The following is a 27,062-nucleotide window of genomic DNA, read 5'->3' as shown; positions in this document are numbered from 1 at the left end:
GGGAGTGCCGAGTCAATGCCAGGCGCCACGCACGTTCTGTTAGCAGGATGGCTGCTTCCCAGTGTCGCAAGCCAGGAGCTCATTGTTGGGGAAGGGAGGGGGCCTTCCGACTGCAGTGTGCTGATCAGCAGCCATTCTGCTCTGTGCTCCTCAGTGGAGAAACTGGAAGCAGAGGGGGTCTGGGCACTGAAATCTGCCCCTGTGTGGGTGTGGAGACACCTTTCCACACCTTGGCAATCTGCCCACGTCATGAGGCCACCAGTGGTGAAGGCATTAAGGAGGGAGGAATTCCCGGCCCAGAGTCACTGTGGTAACTGGTTTGCTCTGCACACCTCACTCCTCATGCTATGGCGCCTCCTTCCAAAGGACCTCCTCTGGTGTGGAAGGGAAAGCACCAAGCCAGGATGCTGAACACAGCATCCTTAATGGCTTCTCTTCCTGTGTGGTGTTCAGTTCCTCGGTTCAATGTCTTCAGGGGTTTGGGGATTGGATAAAAAGTTATTTTGGCATTATAGCCCCCAGACAGAAAGGTGCCGTGTGCCCCTCGGCAGGCTCCTTGGCCTACCTTGAGAGAATTCACGGATGCCGTGCCTCTCCCACCCAGCCCGCCAGCCCTGCCTCCTGCTCCCACGGCTGCAGCTTCTCTGTGCCGCACCCCACTCTCCCCCACTTCTAAAAATAGCCTGGCTATTTTAGAAACCCACCTCTCTGGAGCCTTGTCTTACTGCTGTCTTGTGAGAGCAGGCTCTTGGCTGCCGCCCTCCACCAGCTGTCTCCATGGAACTGTCCCTCCTGTCTCCTCCCTGTTCCGACAACAAGGAAATAAAGCATGACTGAATGTTCTCTGGAGGAAGCCAAGCCCTTGTCCTTCCTTCTCCCCTGGGACCGGAGGGAGCGGGGAAGACACAAGACCAAGAACCTAGAGGGAGAGTTAGCATGGGCAGGTGCCAGGCAGTGGGGAGAAGTTCCAGGCCTGTGGGGGTGAGTGTAGTGAGTGGATGCCACCTCGTTCTGTAACTGTGAAGTTTGCCACTTAGTGCTCTGCCTCCTCCTCTCTTTTCAGCCTACCACCCTTCCCCAAGGCACCATCAACATGAACCAGTGCACAGATGTGGTAGACGGGGAGGGCCGGACCAGCCAGAAGTTCTCTCTGTGCATCCTGACGCCCGAGAAGGAGCATTTTATCCGGGCGGAGAACAAGGAGATCATCAGCGGGTGAGCGTGCCTGCTGTTTGCTGAGCCAGATGCTGCCCTTTGCTTGCCCGCATGGGTGCTTCTGTGGAACACGTCCTCCCTCCCACCACTGCCTCTTTCCTTGAGCAGGCCAACTGCCTGAAGCATGAAGATGGCATCTGGTGTCAGGAGAGTGCATGGTGGTGTGCAGACCTGTGGCACACAGCCTGAGTCCTCTTCAGGATGGGACAGCTCGGACTCCTCGGTCCTGGCCTCTGGAGTCCCTGCTGTGACCACATCTCTTGAGGTCCCCTCTGTTGGCCTGGACACTGGGGCCCCAGGGCCTTGCATGTGGCTAAACATTCCCAGCCTAGAGGCTCATATCATGGCTCCACCTCACTCTTTCTTGTCCAGCAGGCAAGGTCTTTCTGTGGAGTCTGTCCCCTGGACCCCCGCAACCCTCTTGTCACCCTGGGGCACTTGACCTGTCAGGGAGTCAGGTGGAACACATGCGCCCTGGGGATAGGCGGTTCAGCTCCCTGTTTCCTCTCCGCACTCTGCTTCTCACTCTCCCAGATGGAGTCCTTCCCTCTGCTGGACCTCGGCTGGATCTCACTGCTCCCACCCCTGGGCTCCGGGCCCATGAAGGTCTGAGGCCTGAGCCATATGACAGTCAAGCTCCACATCAAAGCCAGGTCCCCAGGGTGGTGTGTTAGGCCCTGTTGACCAGAGAAACAAACCCAGAGACATTCATATATGTATAAGAAAGAGCTTTATATCAAGGAGTAATTGTATATCAAGAAAACATCCCAACCTAGTCCAACTCAAGTCCATAAAGCCAATGCTAGTCCATAAGTCCCTCTTCACACTCATGCAGCTGCATGCAATGATGCAGAATACAAGAATATCCCGGGCCGGTAGGTGCAAAGTCTTATGGATCCAATGGCTCTGCATCTCCAGAGGTCTGGCAGGCCTCCGGCAGGTTTCCAAGTAGCTCACCAGCAGGAAGGTAAAGAAGAGGGGGAGGGGGAGGGGGGTGTTCCCAGGATGCGTCTTATGAGAATTCCACACCCACAAGGAGGTACCATCACGCTGTGACCTGATTGACAGGCTAAACTCCACCCCTACACTTCTGTATGTCAAGTTAACATGAAGCTAACGTGAACTACCACAGCTATCTGTGCCTCTTAGGCATGGGATAGGGAGCCATCAAGGGAGTCCAGCCCAACCCTCTCACAGGAAACCAGAGGAGGTCCAGAGCCAGCCAAATGGGCCACTGTGTGCTGCCTAGAGCTGGACAAGGAATGTGGCGGGCTGACAAGTCCACCATGTCACACCATTCCTTAGAGTATAGTTGGAGGCTAGCCATGATGGTCTCGTCTCTTCTGTGCACTCATCTGGGCATTCCTTCCTCGCCATTCCCTGGCATTTCAGCATTGCCCCGATTCCCACTCCCTCACCCTCACTCACTCTGATGCTGCCCTCCAGACTAGGAGAGCCGGCCTGAGCCATGGCCCTGTGTCCATATTGAGCCTCTCACTCCCTCTGTTCTGGGTGCACTCAGTTCCGATTTCTGACAACACATCCTGCTGACTCCTGTGAGCAATCTGAATGCAGAGGATAGGGCCTACCACCATTGGCGGGGCCTGTGCCACCCAGATTCCAGCTCCCGCCCTGATGTGCAGAGACAAGCACCAGCTATGCTCTGAGGGTGCCCACCCTCAGCACCAATGTGGCCTCCACGGCACATCTTCCCTAGGTATCACCAGGTGCATGGCTGGTGTAAGCAGAGTCATGGGAGGCCTAGGAACAGCCCCAGAATACCCCTGCTCCTACTGTGCTGCCTAGAGGCCCCATCACCTAGGCTCTCCTGTTCCCGTAGCTGTGCCCCCCTCAGCAAGCACCCAGACCAGGGCAGGGCTGCAGGACATCTAGAGAGGCCCTGTGCCAGTGATTCCCCCATTTGTGTGGGAATTTGCCTCCCGGATCAAGTTGTAAAGGGACATTGTGTCACAGTCTGTTCTGCTTCTGCAGCCCATGGAGAAAGGTCTGCAGGCCTAGGGCTTGGGCTTTGATGGAATGGGCATGACCTTGGTTCTTTCTCAGCAAGGCAAGAACTGCTTGCCACAGGCCTTGTTAGGCTGCCAGTGCCCCCTTGGTCAGTAGGATCCTCCCAGGATACCCTCCTCCTGCCCACCCTCTACTATGTAGGTCTATTAGGAAGCCCATTTCTCTGTCCACTAGTAAATTGCCCAGGGGCTAGGGCTACCAAGGTTGTGGACCTTTGTTCTCCCTCTGCCCTGCCACCTTCCCTGCTGCCTGTCCAGGTGGATCTTACAGCCTTTAGTGCTGGCTCCTCCCTTTAGAAGATAGGGCCAAGCAGAGAGCTGAAAGGTCAAGAAGGCCACCTGCTGCAGGGCTTTTTGGTGGCACAACTCCTGGACTCCTGCCTCAAGACAGCCCTATACAACATTAAGCCCAGCCCATCTGTGCCCCTGCCAGGTCTGCTCTGAGGGAGGACTTAGAGCTGAGACTGACCCTGAGAACATGGCTGCTGGGGGAAACAGTCACCATGTGGCCGGCCAACGCTTCAGGACGTGTGAACTCCCACCCCCGACCCCCACTGGTACCATGACCATCACAGGGTCAGCGTCCAACCCTGGGGCCAATCTGTGCTCCCTACCTTGGCCCACTCTGCTGGCTCTACTCACCCATCCCAAGGTGGCAGACTCTCGCCTGGGACAGCTCTGCACGCAGGCATCAGAGACCAAAGACTTGATCCCACTGGACCTGGTGGTAGACTGGCCCCTAGGGCCACAGCTATGATCCCTGAACAAGGATCTCATGGGGTGCCACTCTCCTCTCTCCCCAGATGGCTGGAGATGCTCATGGTCTACCCTCGGACCAACAAGCAGAACCAGAAGAAGAAACGAAAAGTAGAGCCTCCTACACCACAGGTAGGCACCCCCTCGAGGCCTGGGGAGAAGGGAGAGTGCTTCCTCGTAGACTCAGGGAGCAGGGTGATGTTGCGTGTGCTTGGGCTGGGATGGGGCTGTAGCCAACAGACAAGTGCTGTGCAGCACAGCATGTGCCATGCTCTCCGCAACCCGAGGAGAGGCACGCCAGAAGTAGGTGCCCTTGCAGCCATCACCCAGGAGACCGCGGGCTCTCAGGGGCCCCTGCGCATGCTCTGGGCTTGGATCCTAAATGGTAAATTCTGGTACTGGCCTTGATTTTGCAGTGTGTGCACACACCCTCTCACTTCCTTGGCTCCTGTGTGCTCAGAGCAGAGGTGACGGTCATGCCACCAGGTCCACTTCTTCTCCAAACACCTCAAGTGTCGAATAACCTTTCCTCCGCCCTCCTCAGAGTGTCTGGACCGGCGCTCTGCGTCTCCCTGCCACCCATGCTCCCCCCCTCCCCCCCTGCGCCATGTTGTTGGGCCCTGATGGGGTGATCTCACTTTTCTGAGCCTCAGCTTCCTGTTCTGCAGAATGTCAGGGAGGGGGCTGGATATCTAAGTCCGAGAGTTGCTGCAGCACAAAAAGGAGCATGGAGGCCTGCCGGTCTCCTCCCGGGGCCCTTGGGCCGCCTTCTCTCGCTTGATCCTCATAGCAGAGAGGAGAATGGGGTGCCCAGAAGGCACAGGGCCTCCAGTCCGCAGTCCCCTTGGCTTTCTTTGCCTGAGCCCCTTCTCTCCATGCCCATCAGGGCCTCCTTGTGCATGCCTTGTCTCAGTCCACCCTCTCTCTGTCCCTTGCCAGGCAGGCCAGCAGCATCCCCGGACTGTGAGCGTCTCTGGAGGCAACTGGCAAAAATGCAATCAGGGCCATTCCCAGAGACTAAAAATGGGACTTCCGTGGTGCTTCCTGCCGGGAGCAGCAGTTAAACACGCAAATCCCCCAAAGCTGCTGGCTGGAGAGATGAAAAAAAAAAAAGAAAAGTTAGACAGAATAGCAGCATTTGGGCCTATGCTGCGTTTCCATGGTGACACCTTGGAAATGCCATGGGAGCAGAGCTTCTAACTCCAAATAAGGTAACTTCCAGTGCAGAGGACACTGGGCCAGTCCAGGGGATTTAGTGACTCTGCTTGTCCCCTAATAACCCCTCCACAGTGACAATCCACCCCCCCCACCCCCCCAAATACTCTGACCATTGCTACTTGCAGGTACCTTTTTGGTACCTTCTATAGGTCTGTACAAGGCAGAAAGGTCCCTGAAAATCTCCTAGACCCAGGGAACTTGGGGTCTGTTGCCCCAGCCAATTCAGCTTAGCCTTTAGAGCAGTGGCTCTCAACCTTCCTAATGTCGTGACTCTGTAATACAGTTCCTCATGTTGTGGTGACCCCCCCCCCCAACCATAAAATTATTTTTGTTGCTACTTTATCACTGCCATTTTGCTACTGTTAAGAATTTGGTGACCCCTGTGAAAGGGTCATTCGACCCCCCAAAGGGATCACGACCCACAGGTTGAGAACTGCTGCTTCACCTTTCCTCCTGGTGCTGTGTGCAGATGGGAGCCCTAGAGTTGGGTGGGGGTCAGGTCAGTAAAGCTGAAAACCTCAGGGTCCTTTGGAAGCCTAGCCCTTCTCTGACCCCTTCTCCATGGCCTAGATGACCCAAGAGAGTTGCTGACCACACAAGCCAAAGGTTTAAGGCATCTTGTTGCTGTGCCCTATTAGCCTTGACTGCTGCCCTCAGTCTAGCAGGGAGTCCCCTTAAAGAAAGGCACTGTTGGGAAGCCGTGGACCTTGGAAGGTCAGGCTTCATATGAGAGACCACTAGTGTAGGGACAACACCGAGGGGGAAAGATGATGATAGTCGAAGAGGCTGTGGGGGAGCACACCACCTTTAGCAGGAGGTGTGGTGTCCTGGGTAGCAAGGATCCCTCACAGCAACACGCTCAGAAGCTGGAGGGAGCACCTTCCTTAGCCCTGTTAAGCTCTCAGCAGAAAGACTCTTTCCTGGCACCCAAAACCTAGAGCAGAAGGAAAAGATCATGTAAGTGTGAACGCCTGGAAACCTGCCCTTCTCCGCCAAACAAGGCTGGCAGCCGGGTTCCCAAGCAGATATGGGGGCCTGGTGTTTCATGTGCCCAGCCCCACCCTGTCATCCTCCAGGCTGGCCCTCCCTTCTCCCCAGCCCACCAGGCTCTCCATTCTCTCACTTCTGCCCGTCGCTTTTTTCAGAGACTTGTGAGATGAACCCGGCTCTTAGTACCGGAGGGCTCCCTCTGCCCCAAGGTTGAGCCCTGGGGCCCACCCAGGGCTTCTCATTCTGCAGAAATCATGGTTTCTGCTTGGGGCTGTACCACACCCAGCCCCAGGGCTGAGCCCTCCCTTCTTCACATGGGGAGTGAAGAGTAAGGCTGCCCTGCCCGCTGTGATTCACCTGCTGTGAGAGGCCTCTGCCCCCCATCCTCTCCTGCTCTGAACCCCATCTGAGTGGCCCTGAAGCACAACAAACAGGTTCCCTGCAATGCCCATCACCCTGAGCACTGCAGCTTCCCTGCTTTCTCTCACACAGAGGCATTCCTAGGAAGCGCTCCCCCCCACACCGAGGTGGAATGGGGAGAGGGAAGGCAGCCTGCCCTAGTTACAGCTCTGTGCTGCCACACACACATTTTGGTCCTTCCATGCTGTCTGACCCTCCACACGCCTGCTTTAGAGGAAGCAGAGGGAGGACTCCACGCTCCTCCTTCCCTGGGTTGTCAGAAGTGGCTTCGTTCCCATTGTCCCCATTGACAAGACGAGGCCTGCCATAGAGGAGAGAGAGAGCAGGTTGACAAGAGAGAAGGGAGCCTCTGTTAAGCTGCTCTGTACCACATGACTGTCCTCCTGGAATGAAGCCTGTCTTAGATGGGGTCTCTAAAGAAGCAAACCAGTGGCACTCCTCTGTATATATGTGGAGAAAGATTCACCTTAAGGAAATGATGCACACAGTCACAGAGGCTGACAAATCCCAAGTCCACGGGCCAGACCTCAGGCCGAGACTTCTGCAGACACTTGTGGCTGCAGGAGCTTGACAAGCCCAAGATCAAGTCAGAACAGGGCTGCTGGCTCAAAGACTGCAGAAGTTAACCAATCAAGGTTGGTAGGCAATACAGCAGGCCACTGGCTCAAATCCCAAGAACCAGAGGTCAGATCCTGAGAGCTAAATATAGGGTCCCAAATGAAGAAAAAGCTAGAGGGCTTTGCCAGGATATCCATATGTATTCAATGCAGGCCATACCCTTGAGTAGCAACACCAAACAAAACTGCCATAGAGTGGATTCTGTCTCCTAGCGACCCTCCAGGCAGAGCAGAGCTGCCCCTGTGGGTTTCCCAGGCTTTAAATCTTCATAGATGCTCGAGCTTCATCTTTCTCCCATAGAGCAGCTGGTGGTTTCAAACTGCCGACCTTGCAATTAGTTAGCTCAACTCGTAACCCGCTATGTCACTGGGGCTCCAAATCACATCAGGACTGTGACTAGATTAAGGGTGTTACATCCCACCGAATCTCTCTGCATCAGATCACATCAGAGAACATCATGTGCAGTGATTGCATCATTACAGACCAGCCACGTTGACATTAGGTAACTCCCAAACCAGGGAATCTTGGCCCTGCCAAATTGACACCACATTCTTACCCATCACAAGGTCTTTCTACAGCACAGGGTGAGGAGGGCAGGATTTGCAGCAGCCAGCACCTAGGCCTCTCCCGCTGACTCCGCCTCTGCCCCTCCTGATTGACTCTGGGCCTACTGCCCCTTTCCTCTGTCAGTGCCACTTTACCAGGACAACTTTCTGTCCTCCACCTACTGTGCAGGCCATGCTGCCAACCAAGCTTGTCTGCCCCTCTGGGGCAGAAGACCATAGGCTGTTGGGGAGGATGTGACAGCGGGAACATCTCCAGAGCCCAGAGTAACTTCTGCTCTGAGGTAGTCATCCAACGGGACCCTGAAACTGACTGTGCAGCCCTCAGGAGGTGATGGAGAAAAGCCATGGCTGTGTCATTCTCGGGCTTCTCTGAGCTGTGTGTACACCGTCTGAGGGTCATCTGGGAACCATGAGAATACTGTCTTGTTGGGGGAGGGACTACTTAGGAAGCCCTACTTCATTAGTGGGCAGTGAGCCTACTTTCGGGTGTGCATGCTCTCTGGGGTGGTCCTTAGCCTGTAGGCCAGTCTGCTGGCATTCTGAGCCAAGCAAAAGCCTGGATCTGTAGAAACCACCCAACCTTATCTCCTGTGCAAAGTGACCAGAGGTTTTGGGCCCTGCAACATGCTCACTCTTACTCTCACCTTGTGGAACCTGAGACGCCAGGTTTCTCTAGGATGCTGTCTCAAAGATAGCACTCCTCCTCTCCTGCACTGGTGGGATAGGACACACCTGCAAGAGCTGTGGGAGTGTGGTGGGCAAAGCGCTCTGCCTGAGCCAATACACCATGAGGGCACTGCATCGTTGCCTTGGGGGTGCTGGGCACTAGACGCTAGCATGGCTGCCAGACCCTGGAACAGCATCACCTGATGGATATACTGTGGGACTCTGTATATAACGTTTGCTCACCAACGTGGGGAGTGGGGCTGAGGGCAAGCCTGTGTATCAGCCCCTGTGTTTCAGGCAAGAGTGCTGAGCCACAGGATGCTATGAGAGGGACTACAGCCATGCCGCAGCCAGGGAGGACTTGCACTGAGCAGGTGGCAGTGCCAGGACATGAAGCAGGGTAGCAGAGTGGGGAGGGGGTTACAGAGAAGCTTGACTCCATACATCCCCAAGTTGAACCTCTGCCCCCACAAATGTGTCCAACCACAATGTGGCAAACAACTCCGTCGGCTGGTGACACCTTCTCCTCTGATTGCGGACTCGGCAGGTCCGGGTCACGCTGTGTGTGTGCATGTTTGTATGCGTGTAGGTGTACATTTGAGTAGGATGTGTGGGTTGTGTCTCTTGATCCATTCCTTCACATGCTTTCCAGGGTGTTCCATTTTAGTTTCCTAGGACTCAAAGTGGAGAGTGAGTGGCCCCAGAGGTGCCCTAGGTGAGATGTAGTGTGAGCACTTCCTTTGCATTCACCACGATGATCAGAAGGTAGTGCTGAAGTATTCTCATTTCTCCCCCCTTAAAACCAAACGTATTACCATCATCAAGTTATTCCACTCCTCGTGACCCCATAGGACAAAGTAGAACTTTGCTGTATTTCTAAGATTATTGGTCTTTACAGAAGCAGACTGCTGCATCTCTCCCAAGAACAGCTGAGGGGTTTTAAGTGCCTGGAGATGGAGGATCTGGGCCAGCCCGAAGAGGTGCTATGCGAGTGCCCAGGCCGCTGCAGTGGAGCACAGGGAGGACTCTCTATGCTTGGTAGCAGGGCTCTGAGCAGAGCCTAGAGTCTTCAATCCATGTGTTTCTTGACGGTCTTAGGGGAAGCTGGCTGGGCTGCAGAGGTGACAAACCCATGGTGCCATCCAAAAGCAGTCCCTGTTCCAAGTATCTCTTCTGCCCAAGCCTCGAGTTTTGTCACTGCCTTAGCTACTCCAGAGTCAAGCGCAGAGGGACCAGGAGAGGGGACGACCACAGGCGTACGCCACTATGCCCTACACTGACGCCTCTGCCCTACCCCTGGTCAACTTTCAGGAGCCAGGGCCTGCCAAAGTGGCTGTCACCAGCAGCAGCAGCATCCCCAGTGCCGAGAAAGTTCCCACCACCAAGTCCACCCTGTGGCAGGAAGAAATGAGAGCCAAGGACCAGCCAGATGGAAACAGCCTGAGTCCAAGCCAGAGCCAGCCTCCTGCTGTCAGCTCCTTGCAAGAACCAGGGCTGGAGGGCAGAGAAGGTAGGTGGGGCAGTCAGAGCCTGGCAAGTCCAACCACAGGCCCCTCCCCACCATGTCCTCCTGTGACCCTGAACCCTAAGGACAGGGGCTGTGACCCTGAACTCTAAGGACAGGGGCTGGGTCCAGAGCCTCGGGAGTGGATGTAAAAAGCAGAACTGCGGGGCAATTTAAGGAAGCGTGTGCACGGAGCACTTGCTGATCCGTCCTGTAGCGGGTGGCTGCTCCAGATCTGTGACCATCCGTGGGTGCAGCGTGAGCCATGCTTTCTGACCACGCTTCTCTTGGGCAGGAACACTAGTCTCCTCACCCTCCTGGGGCAGACCTGACACCCTTGATCTGAGGGAAACGACAGTCCTTTTTCTCACCACCCATCCTGCCTCAGGTCTGAGGTGAAGCAGAAAGGGTCGAGGTGCTGGGAGGAGGCAGTGGGCACTGCCAGGCTCTAAGGGCAGGAGGAGGAGTGGATCCTGGGTCCACCTCCCTTTCTCTAGAACCAGTGAGGCCCACGCCGGCCTTGTCCGTTTGTCATGCCTGGATCATGCATGGCAAGCAGATTCTTGGGCCTGTAACTCAACTTGTTGAGGTGGAGGTTGCCCTCTGTGTAAGGACACACTTGTCCGTGTCTAAGGTGCACCTGTGGTTCCCACCCTGCAGCGCCCCCAACACTGGTGGGTTTGGGTGTCAAAGCTAGAGAGCGGCCGTGCTGTGGTCATGAACAGGCTTTTTGAAAACCCTTCACAGCAAAGGTGGCTGCATGGCGGTGCTGAGTATGTCTCTCCCCTCCTCCGCCCCCACCCCCATCTCGCAGAGGAGGGCACCATGAGCAGCGAGCAGATGGACTGTGGCCGCAAAGTCCGAGTGGAGAGCGGCTACTTCTCCTTGGAGAAGACAAAACAGGATTTGAAGGCCGAAGAGCAGCAGCTGCCCCCACCAATCTCTCCCCCCAGTCCCAGCACCCCCACCAACAGGTACAGTTCCCCCACATCGCCCTCCCAGGAGCTTGGCCATCCCCTTCCTTCCCCAGGTCCTCTGCCAACTAGCCGCATGGTCTGCAGCATCTCCCTCAACTCCCTGGACACAGCCGGCCAGCCCCCCGCTCACCTGGACTGTGGTGGCGCTGGGGGGCGGGAAGCAGAGAGACTGGGGCACACCATTGCCTTTAAAGCCAGCAGGCAGTATGCCGCCCTGGCCGACGTCCCTAAGGCCGTCAGGATCAGCCACCGAGAAGCCTTCCAGGTGGAAAGAAGGCGGCTGGAGCGTAAAACTCGGGCCCGCAGCCCTGGCAGGGAAGAGGTGGCCCGGCTGTTTGGAAATGAGCGGAGGTAAGGAGGGGATAGAAGGCTGAACCCCGGTGCTCAGGTGCACGTGCAGTCACTCACACACGCACACACACTTTCTTTTCTCTCACTCTCAGTCATACACTTTCTTTCTCTTACTCACACTCACACATGCACACACTTTGTTCTCTCTCCCAAGCATGCACTTTCTTACACTCACACTCATACATGCACACATTGTCTTACACACATGCACACTTTCTCAATCATGCCCTTTCTCTAACTCACACTCACACATGCACATGCTTCTCACTGTCAATCATCCCCTTCTCTAATTCACTCACGCGTGCACAAACTGTCTCTCCCACACTTGTGCGTACCTTCTTTCTCACACTCTCCCTGTGCACACACATTCTGTCTCACAGTTACTCACAAGCATACTTTCTCATACTCATGCACGCCTTCTCCTGTCTCACATGCACACACACACTCCTCCCACATGCACACATGTGAACACACATACTAAGCTTTCCCTGGGAAAGCACTTTGGTTTTCCCTGTGGTTCAGAGCACATGAGGGGCCTTTCCCTTGTGGTCCTGTATTCTGATCTACCCCACACACTTAAACTCTGCCTCTAGGAGGCAGAATATAGGGTTCCTGAGCACCTTGAGACCCCAGTTAGAGCCAGTGCTTCTGGTGCTGGGACCCCAGGGGGACTGTAGCTGGGTTCAAAGCCACCAAGGCCTGGGGAAGGGGTCTTTCCTTCCTGGATTGCTTCTCATCTAAGAGGTGACCGTGGAAGTGGGCTGGAGACAGAGAGCCCCCCACCCACCCCTTCCTTATAGTCTATGAGCCGGCAAAGACCCTGACGAAGATGAGAGCAAGAGGCTCACTCCCCTGGGGGCCACAGAGGAGCGGAGCCTGCACGTGTGCTGAGCTCCAAGGCCTCACTCTTACCTTAGCACTTGGCTGGGTGGGGGAGACTGGGTGGAAACACAGCTTCCTGGGAACACTGGGCTTTGGACAGCTTAGCCTAGGACCAGACTGAGGCTGCCATCTGAGAAGCCGACGGCCCACCCTGTCTGCGCCCTTCTGTTGGCCCCATGCCCCTTGGGGAGAACCCGTGCTATCTCAGAGGGTGCCCTGGATAGCACCTGCTGTCACCAGTCCCACACAACCCGTTTTAGAAGCTGAGTCTCCAACGTGAGATAACTGGTATGCAGAGCTGGCTACAGAGCCGACATGAGGAGCTGGCATTAGTCAATCCTGGCCAGGCTTTTGGCTGGAAGTCCTTGCTGCTATGAAACAGCCCAGGACTGGGGCCAGGGATTCTTCTAAGCAATTAAATAGAAGTCAGTGGCCAGAGGGGCCAGGCAGGGAGTTCTGTGCTGCAAGGGCTCCTGAGTGAGGTTCCCACATCCTGGTTTAGCTTCACAGTAAAGAATTAGCATTCGGTACCTTCGAGCTTGGCTCCCTGCTCTTTGGGGGTGTCCATTTGGAGTTCTTTCTAGTGGCCCGGGTTTGAGGGGAGTCTTGATCTCAGCTCACTGCATGCTCTTTGCTGGCATGGGTTGGGTTTTTAGTTGGTGCTGGCACCCCCGGAACCCAGCAGCTCTGTACTAACCCACCTTAACACTGTATCATTGACTTCGATGGCTTCTCATTGGCTGAATGGCCCACCCAGCCCATGCTAGACTAGTCTCGCATTCATTAAAGCAAATCTTCACCTTGATGAGAGATTGGCCTCTGGGGTGGTGGTTCAACAGGATGACCCAGGAGCTAGGCTCCCCAGACAGTGGGTGTTTCTCGGATTCCATCTGATCCTGGCCAGCCAAACATGGGCATGTCCACTCTGCACACTCCCATCAGATCTCCACCATTACTTCTTGGGTGGCAAGTTGCTGCTGATGGCTGGGTGTGGGCACGCAGTGCTCCTGATGGAACTGGCCGTCAAAGCCAGCTCCCCATGCAAGTTTCAGAACTGAGGAGGATGGGCCAGGCAGGAGTGCAGCGCCCTGGCCTCATGTCTTCAGCCCACCCGCAGGGTGTCACACTGGGAGCGCACGCTTGACGGGTCCTTATGGCTGATGCTCCCAAGCATCTCCGTGTGGAAAGGTGATCGCAGTGCCCACCCCCACGCCCCCTGCTGCACTCAGCATGTGACTTGCTTCACTGCACAGGGCCTTATTGCTTTCCTGGGCTTTTCTGAGCTCGCTTTTGGGGCTGGAATCTTCTACATACCTTCACCAGAGTGGTTCAGAATGTGGCCGACTGGTCAGTGTCTGCCAGAGCTTTTCTTTGGCGCAGGAGCTCTCTCGCAGCTTCCTTACCTTCTGGCACTCTTGTCCTCTGGCTCCTTCTCCTGCCCAGCACACCCCACTACTGGATTGATGGCTTACTGTGGGCACTGACCCTCCACCTCCCACATGGGCAGCCCCGGTGTGGTCTGCAGTTCAGCTTCCAGGGTGTTGATGAAAATACCCTGAGAAGATTTTCACCAAAGCTGGCCTCTTGGGGAGCTCTTGGGATCTGCACCTGCCCCCTCTCCTCTTCCTGGCGTTTGCACTCTGGCAGGCTCCTGGGCCCTTCAGTCTGAGTCCCTCAAGTCTCACCATTCATCCCGAGTGGGAGTGGGCACCCCGAGTAGAATGCGGGACGGGCTGGCAGCCGGTGCTTGCACTGGCTCAGGTGTCCCTTGAGAGCAGCTTCTGGGCCATGTAGATGCTGAGTCCCCAGTCCTTAGGGAAAGGGGAGATATCAGTGGGACTGGACCCCAGGCCAGCCTCCACTGCTCAGGGGACATCTCAGGACCACCCCCTCCCCATGATCACCTTGGGGTTTTGTTCCTTTAATTTCCTGGATAATTTTGGTTTGCCATTATTTGATTTTTAAAGACAATTCTTTTTTCTATGTATTCATTTTCCAGCCTTATTTTCTTCCAGGTCTTGTCCCTCTCCACCTCCTCCTGCTGTGTCGCTGTGACGTTACTCGTCCTTCCTCCGCCTGCTTCGCTCCCATCTCAGCTCCGTCTCCAGCAGTAGACAACCTGATGATGCCGCCAGCCTTTTCACATGAAATCAACCTGCTTTTTTTTGTTTTGTTTTCATTTGGTTTTTGATTCTTTTCACTATTGGCAGAAACAGTGTTAATTCCTGGGCCTCTTTCTTGCTAAATTGTGGGTATCCGGGGTGGGGACTGCATCGGGGTCTGTTGACAAGCGGCAGCGGGCACTGAAGCTGCTTCCCCTTCGAGGTGGTGGTACCTCCTGATGCCAGTGTGGTCAGGAGAGGGTGCTGGGTAGCCAGCTGTGCAGTGTGGATGTGTGACCACATCAGCCTCCGGGGACTGTGGGGCAAGGGCAAGGAGAGACCAGTGTGGTGGGGATGGCTTCACCCGTAAGCTGCTGCCAGCATGCGTGCAGCGCTTACTCCCACAGAGGGCCACAGGGGCCCCACTCAGCCACAGCATGTCGTGGAAGCCCACTCGAGCAGAGAGGCTCTGCTGGGCTTGGCCAGGGTAAGGGTGTCAGTGAAGGAGCGTCTCCTCTGCTGGCCAGGCCCGCATGGGGACTGGAGGGGCCCTGTCTCTGTCAGCAGCCTCTGCATCCTCTCCTGCAGGAGGTCCCAGGTGATCGAGAAGTTTGAGGCCTTGGACATCGAGAAGGCAGAGCACATGGAGACCAGTGCACCGGCTGGGCTCACACCGGCCGGTGACACTCGCCAGGGCCGAAGCGAGAAGAGGGCATTCCCCAGGAAGCGGGTAAGCTCTTTGGGCTTCACAGTGATGTTCAAGGCGTGACCGCTGCGTGCTCTCAAGGGCCTTGTCACTTTGCTCACAAGGCATGCCCAGCCCCCAGTCAAGGCCATCCCACCCTCCAGTCCTCTTCCGGGCCTTCCTGCGATGGCCTGCCTGCCCACTTCTGGGGGACTCCCCTTACGGTTTCGTAGTTACTTGTTTCTGTCTCTGGTCTTCTTCTCAATTGGCCTTCTTGAGGGCAGGGCTGGTCTTTGGCATCTCCATGCTAGAACTTCATCCGTTTTTGCAGAAGGATGTTCTGAATGAGGTTTAGTACCCAAATTGTATCTGGGATCTTCTCTTCTTCTCTGACGTGGCCCTGCAAAAAGTCTGAGTAAACCACTTTCCTTATTCTTTGTCTTGAGGGCCCACCAAACCCGTTTCTCTGCTCACCCACAAGGAAGAATCAGCTTTACTGTCCTTCTGGGTAGCATACTCCCACCACCACCTCTTCTGGGGCTGCCTCTCCTCCTCCCTGCCCTGGCTTCTCTCTTCCTTGTGTAGGTAGGGCACCAGCATGCAGGTGACAGTAGCCTCCACTGGCTCTCCTACCTATGCACAGCCTCGTGTGGCCGCGCCCACAAGCCAGGAGTGGTCCTCCTGAGAAGTGAGAGGCTGAGAGCGGTCCAAGCTTTGGGGCGGGCGGGCTGGTGGAGGAAGAACGGGGGATGGTGGTAATGGGCACATCTGGAGCAGAAGACTGCTCTGCAGATGGGGAAGGAGCTCAGCCCCAAGGTGTGCAGTGGAGAGGCCCGGCCATAGTCCAGGGCTCAGGTCCCGGTGCCAGCTCTGCCAGGCATTGCTCTCTGACCCCGCACAGATCATCATCTTCTCACCCTTGGGGCACCTTGTGGGACCCCCTGCCAAGCTGCTGCAGGCCCCCACCTGGGGCCACATGTCCCCCGGGTTCGGCTGCACTGACCAGCACTGCTCTTTGCCATAGGACCTCACTGCTGAAGCCCCTACAGCCCCGCTCCCAGATGCACCAGCTCCCCCTCTGTCTCCACACCGAAGAGCCAAGTCACTGGACAGGAGGTCCACGGAGCCCTCCATGACGGTGAGCCCTGCTAGCACCCAAACAGGGGTCCTTGGAGCTGTCCTGCTGCCTCTCTGCCCTCCGGCCTGTTTCTGTGTGTGTTTCTGTCAGCGCTTCAAGAGCCACTTCTGTGCGCCTGACCCAGCTACCAACTCCTGGGACTCAGAAGCAGACCCTGGTGTGGCCCTGCTGCCTCTTCCTCTTGTGGACCCTGCAGAGCCAGAGGGGTCCACAGAGTATCTAGCACTGCTGGAGTATCCTGTGAGGAAGGGCCCCTTGACCACCACAGGAGAACCTGTCTCCAAGCCAAGGCCAGAGCAGGGGCCTCGGCCTGACCCTGCCCCTCGCCTCTGCTCCTTTGGAGGCAGGGCCCACTTTCACTGCACACTGGGGTCCCCATAGCAGGAAAGCAGGTCTGGGCTACATCCAGGTTTTACTAGCCCAGGGTGTGCCACTGGGTGTGACTGGTGGCTGAGCAGGGTCAGGAAGACCCTGGTGAGAGCAGAAGAGGGAAGCAGAGGCTTGGGGTGCACAGCCCACTGGTCAGTAGAGAACCTTTTCCCTCCTAATGCCTTCAGCCTCCTGAGAAGACGAGGAGATCCCATTGGCCACACTCCCTTTCATGGGGCTATGGAGTACAAGCCGGGACGTTTCCTACTGGTGCAAGTTTTGTTTGACCTTTCAGGCTGGGTTTTGCTCCAGAGTTTGCATAGAGGCAACAGAATACTGTTGTGAGCTGCTAAACTCCCACTCCTTCTCCCTCTCGCCCATCCTCTGATTCCAGAGCCGCTTGGATGGCTCTAGGAAAAACCGAGTACTGGACCAGAGGAGGGTTGGTCCGTGTCTGTCAAGGGCATCCTACAGTGGGCCTAACGAGTCATTCTGGAAGTGGGAGCCCAGTGAGGCAGGCGGGACAGCATATCACGGTCTGCTCTCCAGTGCTGCTGCTCTTTTGGGAAACAGTTCATTGTTGTCTGGGAGAAAACTGACTGGGCGATTTAGTGTTCCACTCGACAACTCACACAGGCTCTGTGTCATCACCTTGGTTGTATTCCTGACAACGTAACAGCATTCTGCCCACTTCCTCTATGGCCTCCCTCTTTCCGTTCACTCCTCATTTGTGCCCCTTCTGGCCTGTGGCTTGTACGTTGTCAGCAAATGCTATCCTTCTGGTTGAGCACGGTCCTTGGGGTGCTGTCGCTGGCTTTCGGGCCTGTGTGTTGTTTGGCTGAAAGGGGCCTGCACAGGTGGCAAAGGTGAAGGGCAGATTCTCAGGATTCCAGGATTCTATAATTTTTCACTTTCGGGTTTTAATTTGGTTCTTCATTTTCCTCCCACTCTGTCCAGGACTTGTATTATGAGCCCGATCCGAGCTGTTAGAAGGAGCAGGCAGACATCACCAGGGTCTGGGTGGTGCTTCTTACAGGGAGATGGAGGTTAACATCCCGATGGATCAGAGGCCTAGGTCTTGACAGGGCTAGGCCACTGCTTCCCACAGCCTGGGGCGACCTCTGGCCACCGGCTACAGTTCTCAGTCTTCCTGTGCCTTCTGTGAAAAAGCTTTTCTGACTTTCTCTTCACATATCTTGGTGTGTTCCCCTTCAGTTAACCTGCTCAGTGGTTCTCTCCACCTGAGCCCCATTCTTCTGAAGCCCCAGCAAGCTCGCCTCAGTGAGGGCTTTCTTTGAGAACCTCTATGGCTCCTGCTCCTGCTGCCTGCAGGGCGCCTGCTTCTCCTCCAGTGTACGCCTCCTCCCTCAAGACACGTGTGTTATGAATACATCTGGACGGCCAGGCGCCCCTTCTGCTGCTCCTCCAGCTGGACAGGAACATGCACCCTCCCGGTTGCCCCTTGGCCCGTAACTTGAAACACTGTGATTTCCTCTGATGGGGGCTTTCTTCTTCCTTCCTTTCCTCAGCCCGACCTGCTGAATTTCAAGAAAGGCTGGCTGACTAAGCAGTATGAGGATGGCCAGGTGAGTGGGGAGCAGGGTGGCCCAAAGACAGCCCTGCAGACATCGGGCTCTGTCTGCCTACTTCTCCTGTGCACCAGGACTGTGACCAACATGCTCGCCTCCTTAGACAGGTGGAGGTGCTCAGCCCTACACCCCTTTTCTGCAATGCGTGGGGGGGATGACAGGAACTCTGCAACATTAGCTCCCCCACCAGGTACTCTGTCTTGGATGTTCTCCAGGGACCCAATTCCTCGGGGCCAGGAAAGCCTCTGGTTGTGGGGTTTGGCTGTGTTTCTGCACAGACAGCAAAGTGAACAGCAGTGTGGGGCTTCAAGACTCTTGGCTCCAAGCAGCTGGTGCCATTGGGCCCTGGAGGAGCCAGTGTGGTCATAAAACACAAGAAAGAAGAACCATTTACAGGCTGCCTTGCCAGCTCCAACTTTGACCAAAGAGCAGTGAAGAGGCGCCTGCTGAGACTCTACCCACGATAGCGGCCTGTAGAAACCCATCCTGCTGTGCAGCCAGCGCTCCTGCTTCCAGCCAGCTGGGCAAACATGCTTTCTCCTCCATACCACAGCCCCTTGAAGAGAGCCACTCACAGTAAAGACGGGACCCTAGGTGATTCATCCATGCCAGCTGGCTGAAGGTGGGAACCCACCTCTGAGCAGCCAAGTCACCGTGGGTACAGGTGCCCTCCTCACTGTCCCCCGTCATTTCTGTCAGGCCTCACTGTTGACACCTGTGGAGTTCAGGCTGAGGATGGCCAAGCACCACACATCTGTGCATCCCTGTGGGCTCGAGCACCACGCAGAGAGGAGCTACAGCTTTGCTGGCACCCAGGGCATGAGTGCTTAGCTGCCTGCGGCCTGCACAGGCTCCTCTGTGTGCTGCCAGCCATGCACAGAGCCCTGGCTCTGGGAAACCTTGGTAATTCCTGGTGGTTGAGTATTTTCTTTTCCCTTTTAGTGGAAGAAACACTGGTTTGTCCTGGCGGATCAGAGCCTGAGGTACTACAGGGATTCAGTGGCTGAGGAGGTGAGTGTCTTGGGTAAGCCTCTCTTGTGGAGGCAGCTGGAGGGTCTGTGCAGCCCCCGATGCTCGGGACCCACTCACAGCACCACTGCTGTCTCCCTGTTTGCCGTGTGTGTGTGTGTGTGTGTGTCTCGGGGAGGGGGTGGGGCGATGTTTTAGCACAGCACCGCCACAGCCAACTTCCATGGCCGCTCCCTCTGGGCGTGCTGTGAATGTCCAGTGTAGGCCCTCACCAGCTGTCCTCCCTTCTCTTGGAACACTCTCTGCGATGTCTCCCTTGGAAACTCAGGTTTTTGTGGGGAATTGAGTCATTAGCAGAATTGACAGAGATCTTGTCCACTAAGTTCAGGAGAAAGGTGAGGCTTTCTGCGCCTGTAAAAATGTACAGCTTCAGAAGCCAGCGGGGGCTGTTCTGCTCGGTCCTGTGCTCTGGAGTCGCTGTGAGTTGGAATCGCTCTGGCAGTGGTTGGGTGGGTGTTCCGGGTGAGGACAGTCTGTGGTGGGTCATCAGCTCTGTTGGCATTCCTGACACTGCTTGCTCCATGCTGGCGACCAGGCAGAGGGTCTTTCTTCACCTATAAATAGCCGTCTTTGGACTTTTGGTGAGTTTGGACTTCTCCCCTGGCTCCATTTTTGAAGGTGCTCAGGGGTCCTTTGACTGTACCCCTATGGAGAAGTAGGTCTGTGTACTAGGCTAGCCATTCTTGCATCACTCAAAACAGCAGAAATTGGAGGCAACCTGAACACCTGTCCTTAGGGGACTGGTTAGATGTATTTGCATACTTGAAATCTCAAACGCACGGAGCTCTTTATGCATGGTAGTGGAAGCATGTGTCCGTAACGCAGACAGACGACTCTTGTGAATGGCCTGCCCCCACTGATGTCTAAAATCAGGGAATAAAGGCGCGGATTTAAGTGTTGGCTTGTGTGCACAGGGAAGAAATTCTCAGAGCATGGACTGTGGGCTCCTGGGGGGTGGGTCCCTTGGACCCTTGAAGGGGACTGGGGCAGTCAAAGCAAGCCTTGTAATGCCAAGGTACTGTTAGCTTTGCATTATTTTGACATTGGCACCGCTGGCACAAAAGCCATGGTGGTGAGTGAAACTGCTATTGCACTAGCAGAAATCATGGACGTGGCATTCAGCTGTGCTCGTGTTCAGTGCCACCCAGGGAGGTTCAAGTGCACGTGAGACTACCCCTGGAGGAGCAATGAGCCTGGGATATTACTAGGCCCCAACCCTCACAGCTCCTCCTTCTCAGTAGTCTGTAAGACCAGACGGGGCAAGCCTAAGTCACGTGTGCAGGTTGCAGGAAGCACTGTGAGGGCCCGCCGTGCCAGCTGAACTGCGGGAACACCATCTTACTTGAAAGACGAGTCAGCCAGCTGTGTCGTTCGGGTCTGAGGGTGTGCCAGACGTTTTCTTAAAAATGGACCAAGGGCCTTCACCTGTTCCTTGAAGGAAAACCTTTTAAGTATTTGTTGACAATGATACCATTTCAACCTTCAAGCAACAATTAGAATTTTGGGAAACTGTTATTCACTGTCAGGAGCTCAGCAGCTTTTCTTTGTGCAGTGACTTTGCCAGTGTGGTGGTTTGGGACGTTATTTAGTGAAATGTGTCCACAGTGGGGAGAGCTGCAGCCTGACTGGCACATACAGTTCGGGCCATGCATGGGCCACAGACCACTTGAAGAGCAGGCGAAGACAACGGGCTTCAGGGTAGCCAAGGGTGCAAAGTTCACTGATTTGACCTCAGGTTCCACAGTGCACTTAACCCTGTAAGAAACTACCGGCCACAATCGTCTGAAGATGCTGTGGCAGGACTCTCCCAACTACGCATCTGTGAGGCCAGTCTCTGCAAAACACTGTATTGAACAGACTGGCCGCTGCAGCAGGCTGTCTCTATGTTGGGCGTTAAAGAGATTTACTAAAAATGTAAAACAATACCACTCTGATTACTGATCTTATTGTTTTTTTGCTTTGGAGAATTTTTTTTAATCATTTTATTAGGGGCTCATACAACTCTTATCACAATCAATACATACATCAGTTGTGTAAAGCACATTTGTACATTCATTGCCCTCGTCATTCTCAAAACATTTGCTCTCCACCTAAGCCCTGGCACCAGCTCCTCGTTTTTCTCCCTCCCTCCCTGGAAAGTATTTTTCATAAAAATAAAATTGTTTTAGTTTTATTTTTAAATGAAAATAAATAAACAAAAAGAAAAGGTAAACAAGTAACATTTCCCCGTGTCATTTGCTGATATGCCATCTGTCAGTACAAATGGGCACTGGCTTACGACAGGGTTTCATCCCAGTGCTTTTCCCCGTGTCATTTGCTGATATGCCATCTGTCAGTACAAATGGGCACTGGCTTACGACAGGGCTTCATCCCAGTGCTTTTCCCCGTGTCATTTGCTGATATGCCATCTGTCAGTACAAATGGGCACTGGCTTACGACAGGGCTTCATCCCAGGGCTTCCATCGTAATGGTTTCTGGCTTAAGTCAAATACCTTTGGGGTTTTTATTGTTGTTAGTTTGTTTCAGTTTTCATTATTATTGCTCTTCATTACCTGTATTTTTATGAATCCAATTTGGAGGCTGTAAACATTACATGTGAACTTAAAGATAGAGTGGAATATGGTATATAGTACATATTACCAAGGATAAAATGTACTTACCATTAAAAAGAAAAGAACAAATAGTTGTGAAAAGTAAAAAGAAAATTAGAGCCAGCCTTTTTGAGCATTAAATAATATGATTTCCCCATACAAAGGCTGAAGACAAATGTGTGCATAAGCAAATGTGGTGAAGAAGTCTGATGGTGCCCGGCTATCGAGAGATAAAATGTCTGGGGGTCCTAAAGGCTTGAAGGTAAACAAGCGGCCATCTAGCCCAGAAGCAACCAAGCAACATGGAAGAAGCACACCAGCCTGTGTGATTACGAGGGGTCTAAGGGACCAGATATCAGGCATCGAGGAACAAAAAATCATATCGTGAATGAAGGGGAGTACGGGGTGGGGACCCAATGTCCATCTGTAGGCAACTGGACATCCCTTTGCAGAGGGGTAGCGTGGAGGAGACGAGTCACTCAGGGTACAGTGTAGCATCGAAACACACAACTTTCCTCTAGTTCTTAAATGCTTCCTCCCCCGACTATCATGATCCCAATTTTACCTTACAAATCTGGCTAGACCAGAGGATGTACACTGTTACAGATAGGAACTGGAAACACGGGGAATCCAGGACAGATGAACCCCTCAGGACCAGTGGTGAGAGTGGTGATACCGGGACTGTGGAGGGAAGGTGGGGTAGAAAGGGGGAACCGATTACAAGGATCTACATATAATCTCCTCCCTGGGGGATGGACAACAGTAAAGTGGGTGAAGAGAGACATTGGGCAGTATAAGATATGATAAAATAATTTATAAATATTCAAGGCTCATGAGGGAGGGAAAGGAAAAAATGAAAAATAAGCTGATTCCAAGAGCCCAAGTGGAAAGCAAATGTTTTGAGAATGATGATGGCAGCAAATGTACAAAAGTGCTTTACACAATTGATGTATATATGGACTATGATAAGAGTTGTATGCGCCCCCAATAAAATGATTTTTTAAAATAATAATAAATAAGTAAACAATATTATTTCATTAGTTGTCAACCTGTCCCTGGCCAGAGATGAGGAATGGCACTGTGCTGCTTCAAGGGAGTGGGAGATAGGAGAGTTCAGTGTGACTTGTATGGGAAAGTTCCTTCTTTGCATTTCTCTCTGCAGGCAGCGGACCTGGATGGAGAAATTGACTTGGCTACATGTTACAATGTCACTGAGTATCCAGTCCAACGAAACTATGGCTTTCAGATACACGTAAGCACAGGGGTTGGGGCTTGGAAACAGACTTGGGGTGGAGATGGGAGGATCCAGGCTGAACCTTTTGAAAGAGCAGGGACATTTCTCTTCCACTCCCCATGCCCTAGTTCCAGGAACATTCCTGGGTGAGCCAACTGCCTCCTGTTAGCCTGGCCCTCATTCTTTCCCATTAATGTGGACCCTTACGTCATGTAGCCCCAACCCCTACTCCAAGTCAGGATCAGAACCAAAAACTAGACACACCGTCTTTCTTCTCAAGGTTGCTTAGAGGCTCTTTGCACATGAAGGTCCTTTACTGTTGAGGTTTGGGGAAGCTAGAAGGATGTGAAGCAGGGGAGCAGAGTGAAAATGTTCGTTAGCTATTTAAATCTCAGAGTCCTGGTTTTTAGTTCCTTCTTCAGTCATTCGTCATTCATTCACTCGCTCACGAGTCTCTGTTCTTCCCAACATCTTGTAAGGAACTTGGCGGTGAACAAGGCAGACTCTGGCCCTCAAAAAAATACTATGATTGGGCAAGCAAAGCATGTTCTTGCTGGCTTTCCATCCGTGCTGTGGAGGGAGAGGTTTCAGGTCCTGTGACAGAAGCTCCATTATATCAACATTTTCAAGGTCGATCAGGACCTCCTATGTACCCAGATGTGTTAGGCCAGGTTGACTAGAGAAACAAATCCAGTGCCACTCATATATGTGAAAGAGAGAGCTTTATATCAAGATGTAATTACATATGAAGAAACAGCCCAGTCTAGATCAAGTCCATAAGTCCCTCTTCAGATCCATGCAGTGGTGCAGAATTCAGGGAGATTTCAGGCCAGTGGGTACAAAGTTGTGTGGATCCAATGGTGGTGGCTCCATCACAGGGCTTTGGCCGCCATCAGGAAGGTGGAGGCAGGTAGGGAGGCTAGGGGGCTGGTCTCCAGAGAGCCATTTATAATTTTTAAAACAAGGACAATAGTAAAATAATATTTGTGCCCAACAGGATAAAACTAAAATGTATACCACTCAAAATGTGTCAGCCTCATTTAAACACAATATTCTATAAGTGAACAAAATAATATTCTATACCTAACAGTTACAGTTATATTAACACCTGCACCATAATCTTTGTTTTAAATCATTTTATTAGGGGCTCATACAACTCTTTTCACAATCCATACATACATCATTAGTGTCCAGCACATTCATACATATGTTGCCATCATCATTATCAAAGCACCTGCTTTCTACTTGAACCCTTGGTATCAGCTCATTTTTCCCCTCCCTCCCCACTTCCCCCTCCCCCTGTACCCTTGATAATTTATAAATTATTATTATTTTATCATATCTTACACCATCCAATGTCTCCCTCACCCACTTCTCTGCTGTCCGTCCCCCAGGGAGGAGGTCATATGTAGACCTTGTCATCTGTTCCCCCTTTCTCCCGCACCTTCCCTCCACCCTCCCGATATCGCCGCTCTCACCACTGGTCCTGAAGGGATCATCTGTCCTGGATTCCCTGTATTTCCATTTCCTGTCTGTGCCCGTGTACATCCTCCGGTCCAGCCGGATATGTAAGGTAGAATTGGGATCATGATAGTGGGGGTGGGGAGTAGGAGGCAGCATTCAAGAACTAGAGGAAAAGTGTATATTTCATCATTGCTATACTGCACTCTGACTGGCTTGTCTCCTCCCTACAGCCTTTCTGCAAGGGGATGTCCAATTTCTCCCAGATGGGCCCTGGGTCCCCATTCTGCACTCCCTCTCATTCACAATGCTATGATTTTTTTTTTTTTTGTCTTTGGTGTCTGATACCTAATCCCTTCGACGCCTTGTCATCTCACAGACTGGTGTGCTTCTTCCATGTGGGCTTTGTTGTTTCTCAGTTAGATGGCCCCTTGTTTATCTTCTAGCCTATGGGACCCCAGATTCTATATATTTTGACAGCCGGGCACCATCAGCTTTCTTCACCGCATTTGCTTATGCACCCACTTTGTCTTCAGTGTTTGTGTCGGGGTAGGCTGGTGTCCTTCTTTCATGTGGGTGTTGTTGTCTCTCAGCTAGGTGGCTGCTTGTTTATCTTCAGGTCTTTAAGACTTCAGGTGCTATATCTTTTGGTAGCCAGGCACCATCAGCTTTCTTCACCACATTTGCTTGTGCACCCATTGTCTTCAGCGATCGCGCCAGGCAGGTGAGCATCTCAGACTGCCGAATTGTTAGAACAACGTGTTCTTGTGTTGAGGGAGTACTTGCTGCACCATAATCTTAACAGAATATTCCCCCACCCGTGTTGGAACAACAGCAGTCTAGCTGAGAGCAATTACTAAGGCAGAAGAAGGGCGAGCATGATGGTGGGAAAGGAGGAAGGTAAAAGGAAACAGAAGAAAAGATCCAGGAAGCAAAGCTATGGATAGAAGTATAAACATAGGTGTGCACTTATATAACTATATTAATTCATTAAAATAGTGGTGTTGTCATGTGTACATATATTTATATGGCAATACATTGAGGAAGTGGATGGACTTTGGGCCTCTGCTCAAGCCCTCCCTCAATGCAAGAACACTTTGTTCTAACCCGGAATTCCGTGATGCTCACCCTCCCAGCACAATTGCTGTAGCCAAGATGAGTACACAAGCAAATGTGGTGAAGAAAGTTGATGGTGCCTGGCTATCAAAAGATCTGGCATCTGGGGTCTTAAAGGCTTTGAGTTAAACAAGCAGTCATCTAGCTCAGAAGCAACAAGCCCACAGGGAAGAAACTCACCAGCCTGTGTGATCATGAAGTGTCTACAGGATCAGGCATCAGAAGACCCAAAAGAAACAAAAAAAACATTGCTGAGAATGAGGTGGGTCAGAGCAGAAACCCAAAACTCATATGTAGACATTGGGACAGCCCTCACAGAAGGATCACAAGGAAAGGATGAGTCAACCAGGGTGCAGTATAGCAGTGATGAAACACACACTATTCCTCTGGTTCCTTGAGGCTTCCTCACCCCACCCCACCCACTATCATGACCCCAATCCTGCCTTTCACTTCAGACTAGGCTGGAGCATGTACACAGGTACAGATTAAGAGCTCACAACACATAGAATCTGGGTCAGATAAACCCTTAAGGAACAGAAATTGGAGTAAAGATACCAGGAAGGTAGGGGGAAAGTGGGGAGAGGAGGGGGGATGAGACTGGTGGGAGCAGATGAGGGGAGAGACAGAGGTAAGTGTAAGATATGAAAATAACTTATAATTTATCAAGGGGTCACAAGGTAGGGAGGGAGGGTCAAAAAAGGAGCCTGATACCAAGGGCTCAAGTAGAAAGTAAATGTTTAGAGAATGATGAAGGCCACATATGTACAAATATGCTTGACACAATGGATGTATGGATTGTTGTAAGAACCCCCGATGAATGATCTTTTAAAAAATAATAATAAGCAAAAAAAAAAAACATGCAAATTTGTAAACCAGCCACTCCATGCCTTTATCCCCCACAATTTGGGTCTCCAATTCCTCTACTGCCCTTTCTATCAACCCAGTGCTCTGAGGAGACAGGCATGTTCATTGATGTGAAGAATCTTCATTCCAGTTGGGACCTTGCAAGTCTGCATCCATAAGCAAAGTCAAATCAGGAAAGGCCATCCATAAAGTCAGCAGCAGTAGGCATCAGTTCACAGGCTCAAAATTCTTATCTTCATCTCATCAGGTCTGCTCAACTCAGTGTGGGCCACCTTGGAATTCAACCACGGGCCGCTTCACAAGTTCTCAACAGTCCTACTCCCTTTGGGCTGGATCATGTCATAGGCTCAGGTTCCACACAACTATAAACTTCAGACCAGCCAACCTGCTCTCCTCCTGTAGTCCCTGTGAACTAGGCTCACGGGTGTCAGTGGCCAGATTCAAGCCATCTCTCTATTGCTGCATTTTCCCACTTCCACTCAATAAGTGGATCCAGGTGGTCATCACCTAGCAAGCATTTCAGGCTACCTGCAGGTTCCCTTCAATGTTCACTCTTAGAGAGGAGAGTTCCTAAATGGCTCCAATTTTTTCTAGCTTCAGGAGCAAACCTGTACTTCAAAATTCATAAAGGCCAAATGGCTCCTTTTTTTTTCTTCAGTCTGCCAACAGCTCTTTCAGCAAGTCTTTTCTAATG

The 27,062-nt window shown here is 53.0% G+C and overlaps 1 protein-coding gene across 1 annotated transcript in view; it reads left to right on the top strand.

The window, feature by feature from the left end:
- LOC101641243 (myosin phosphatase Rho interacting protein) overlaps positions 1-27,062 on the top strand; it is a 125,027-nt gene that overhangs the window by 64,014 nt on the left and 33,951 nt on the right. Inside the window, exons 4-13 of the mRNA XM_045293306.1 lie at positions 1,064-1,215; positions 4,046-4,130; positions 9,788-9,986; positions 10,795-10,954; positions 11,042-11,308; positions 14,881-15,022; positions 16,002-16,115; positions 18,014-18,070; positions 19,016-19,084; positions 22,856-22,945. Of these exons, the coding sequence (XP_045149241.1) occupies positions 1,064-1,215; positions 4,046-4,130; positions 9,788-9,986; positions 10,795-10,954; positions 11,042-11,308; positions 14,881-15,022; positions 16,002-16,115; positions 18,014-18,070; positions 19,016-19,084; positions 22,856-22,945 (1,335 nt within the window). The remainder of the gene's footprint in view (positions 1-1,063; positions 1,216-4,045; positions 4,131-9,787; positions 9,987-10,794; positions 10,955-11,041; positions 11,309-14,880; positions 15,023-16,001; positions 16,116-18,013; positions 18,071-19,015; positions 19,085-22,855; positions 22,946-27,062) is intronic.

This window comes from Echinops telfairi, unplaced genomic scaffold (assembly GCF_000313985.2).
Source record: "Echinops telfairi isolate 266 unplaced genomic scaffold, ASM31398v2 ScPeMD7_2010;HRSCAF=2546, whole genome shotgun sequence".
Lineage (NCBI taxonomy): Eukaryota > Metazoa > Chordata > Mammalia > Afrosoricida > Tenrecidae > Echinops > Echinops telfairi.
Note: the sequence above shows the minus strand (reverse complement) of the source record. Positions and strands in the feature narration are given on the sequence as shown.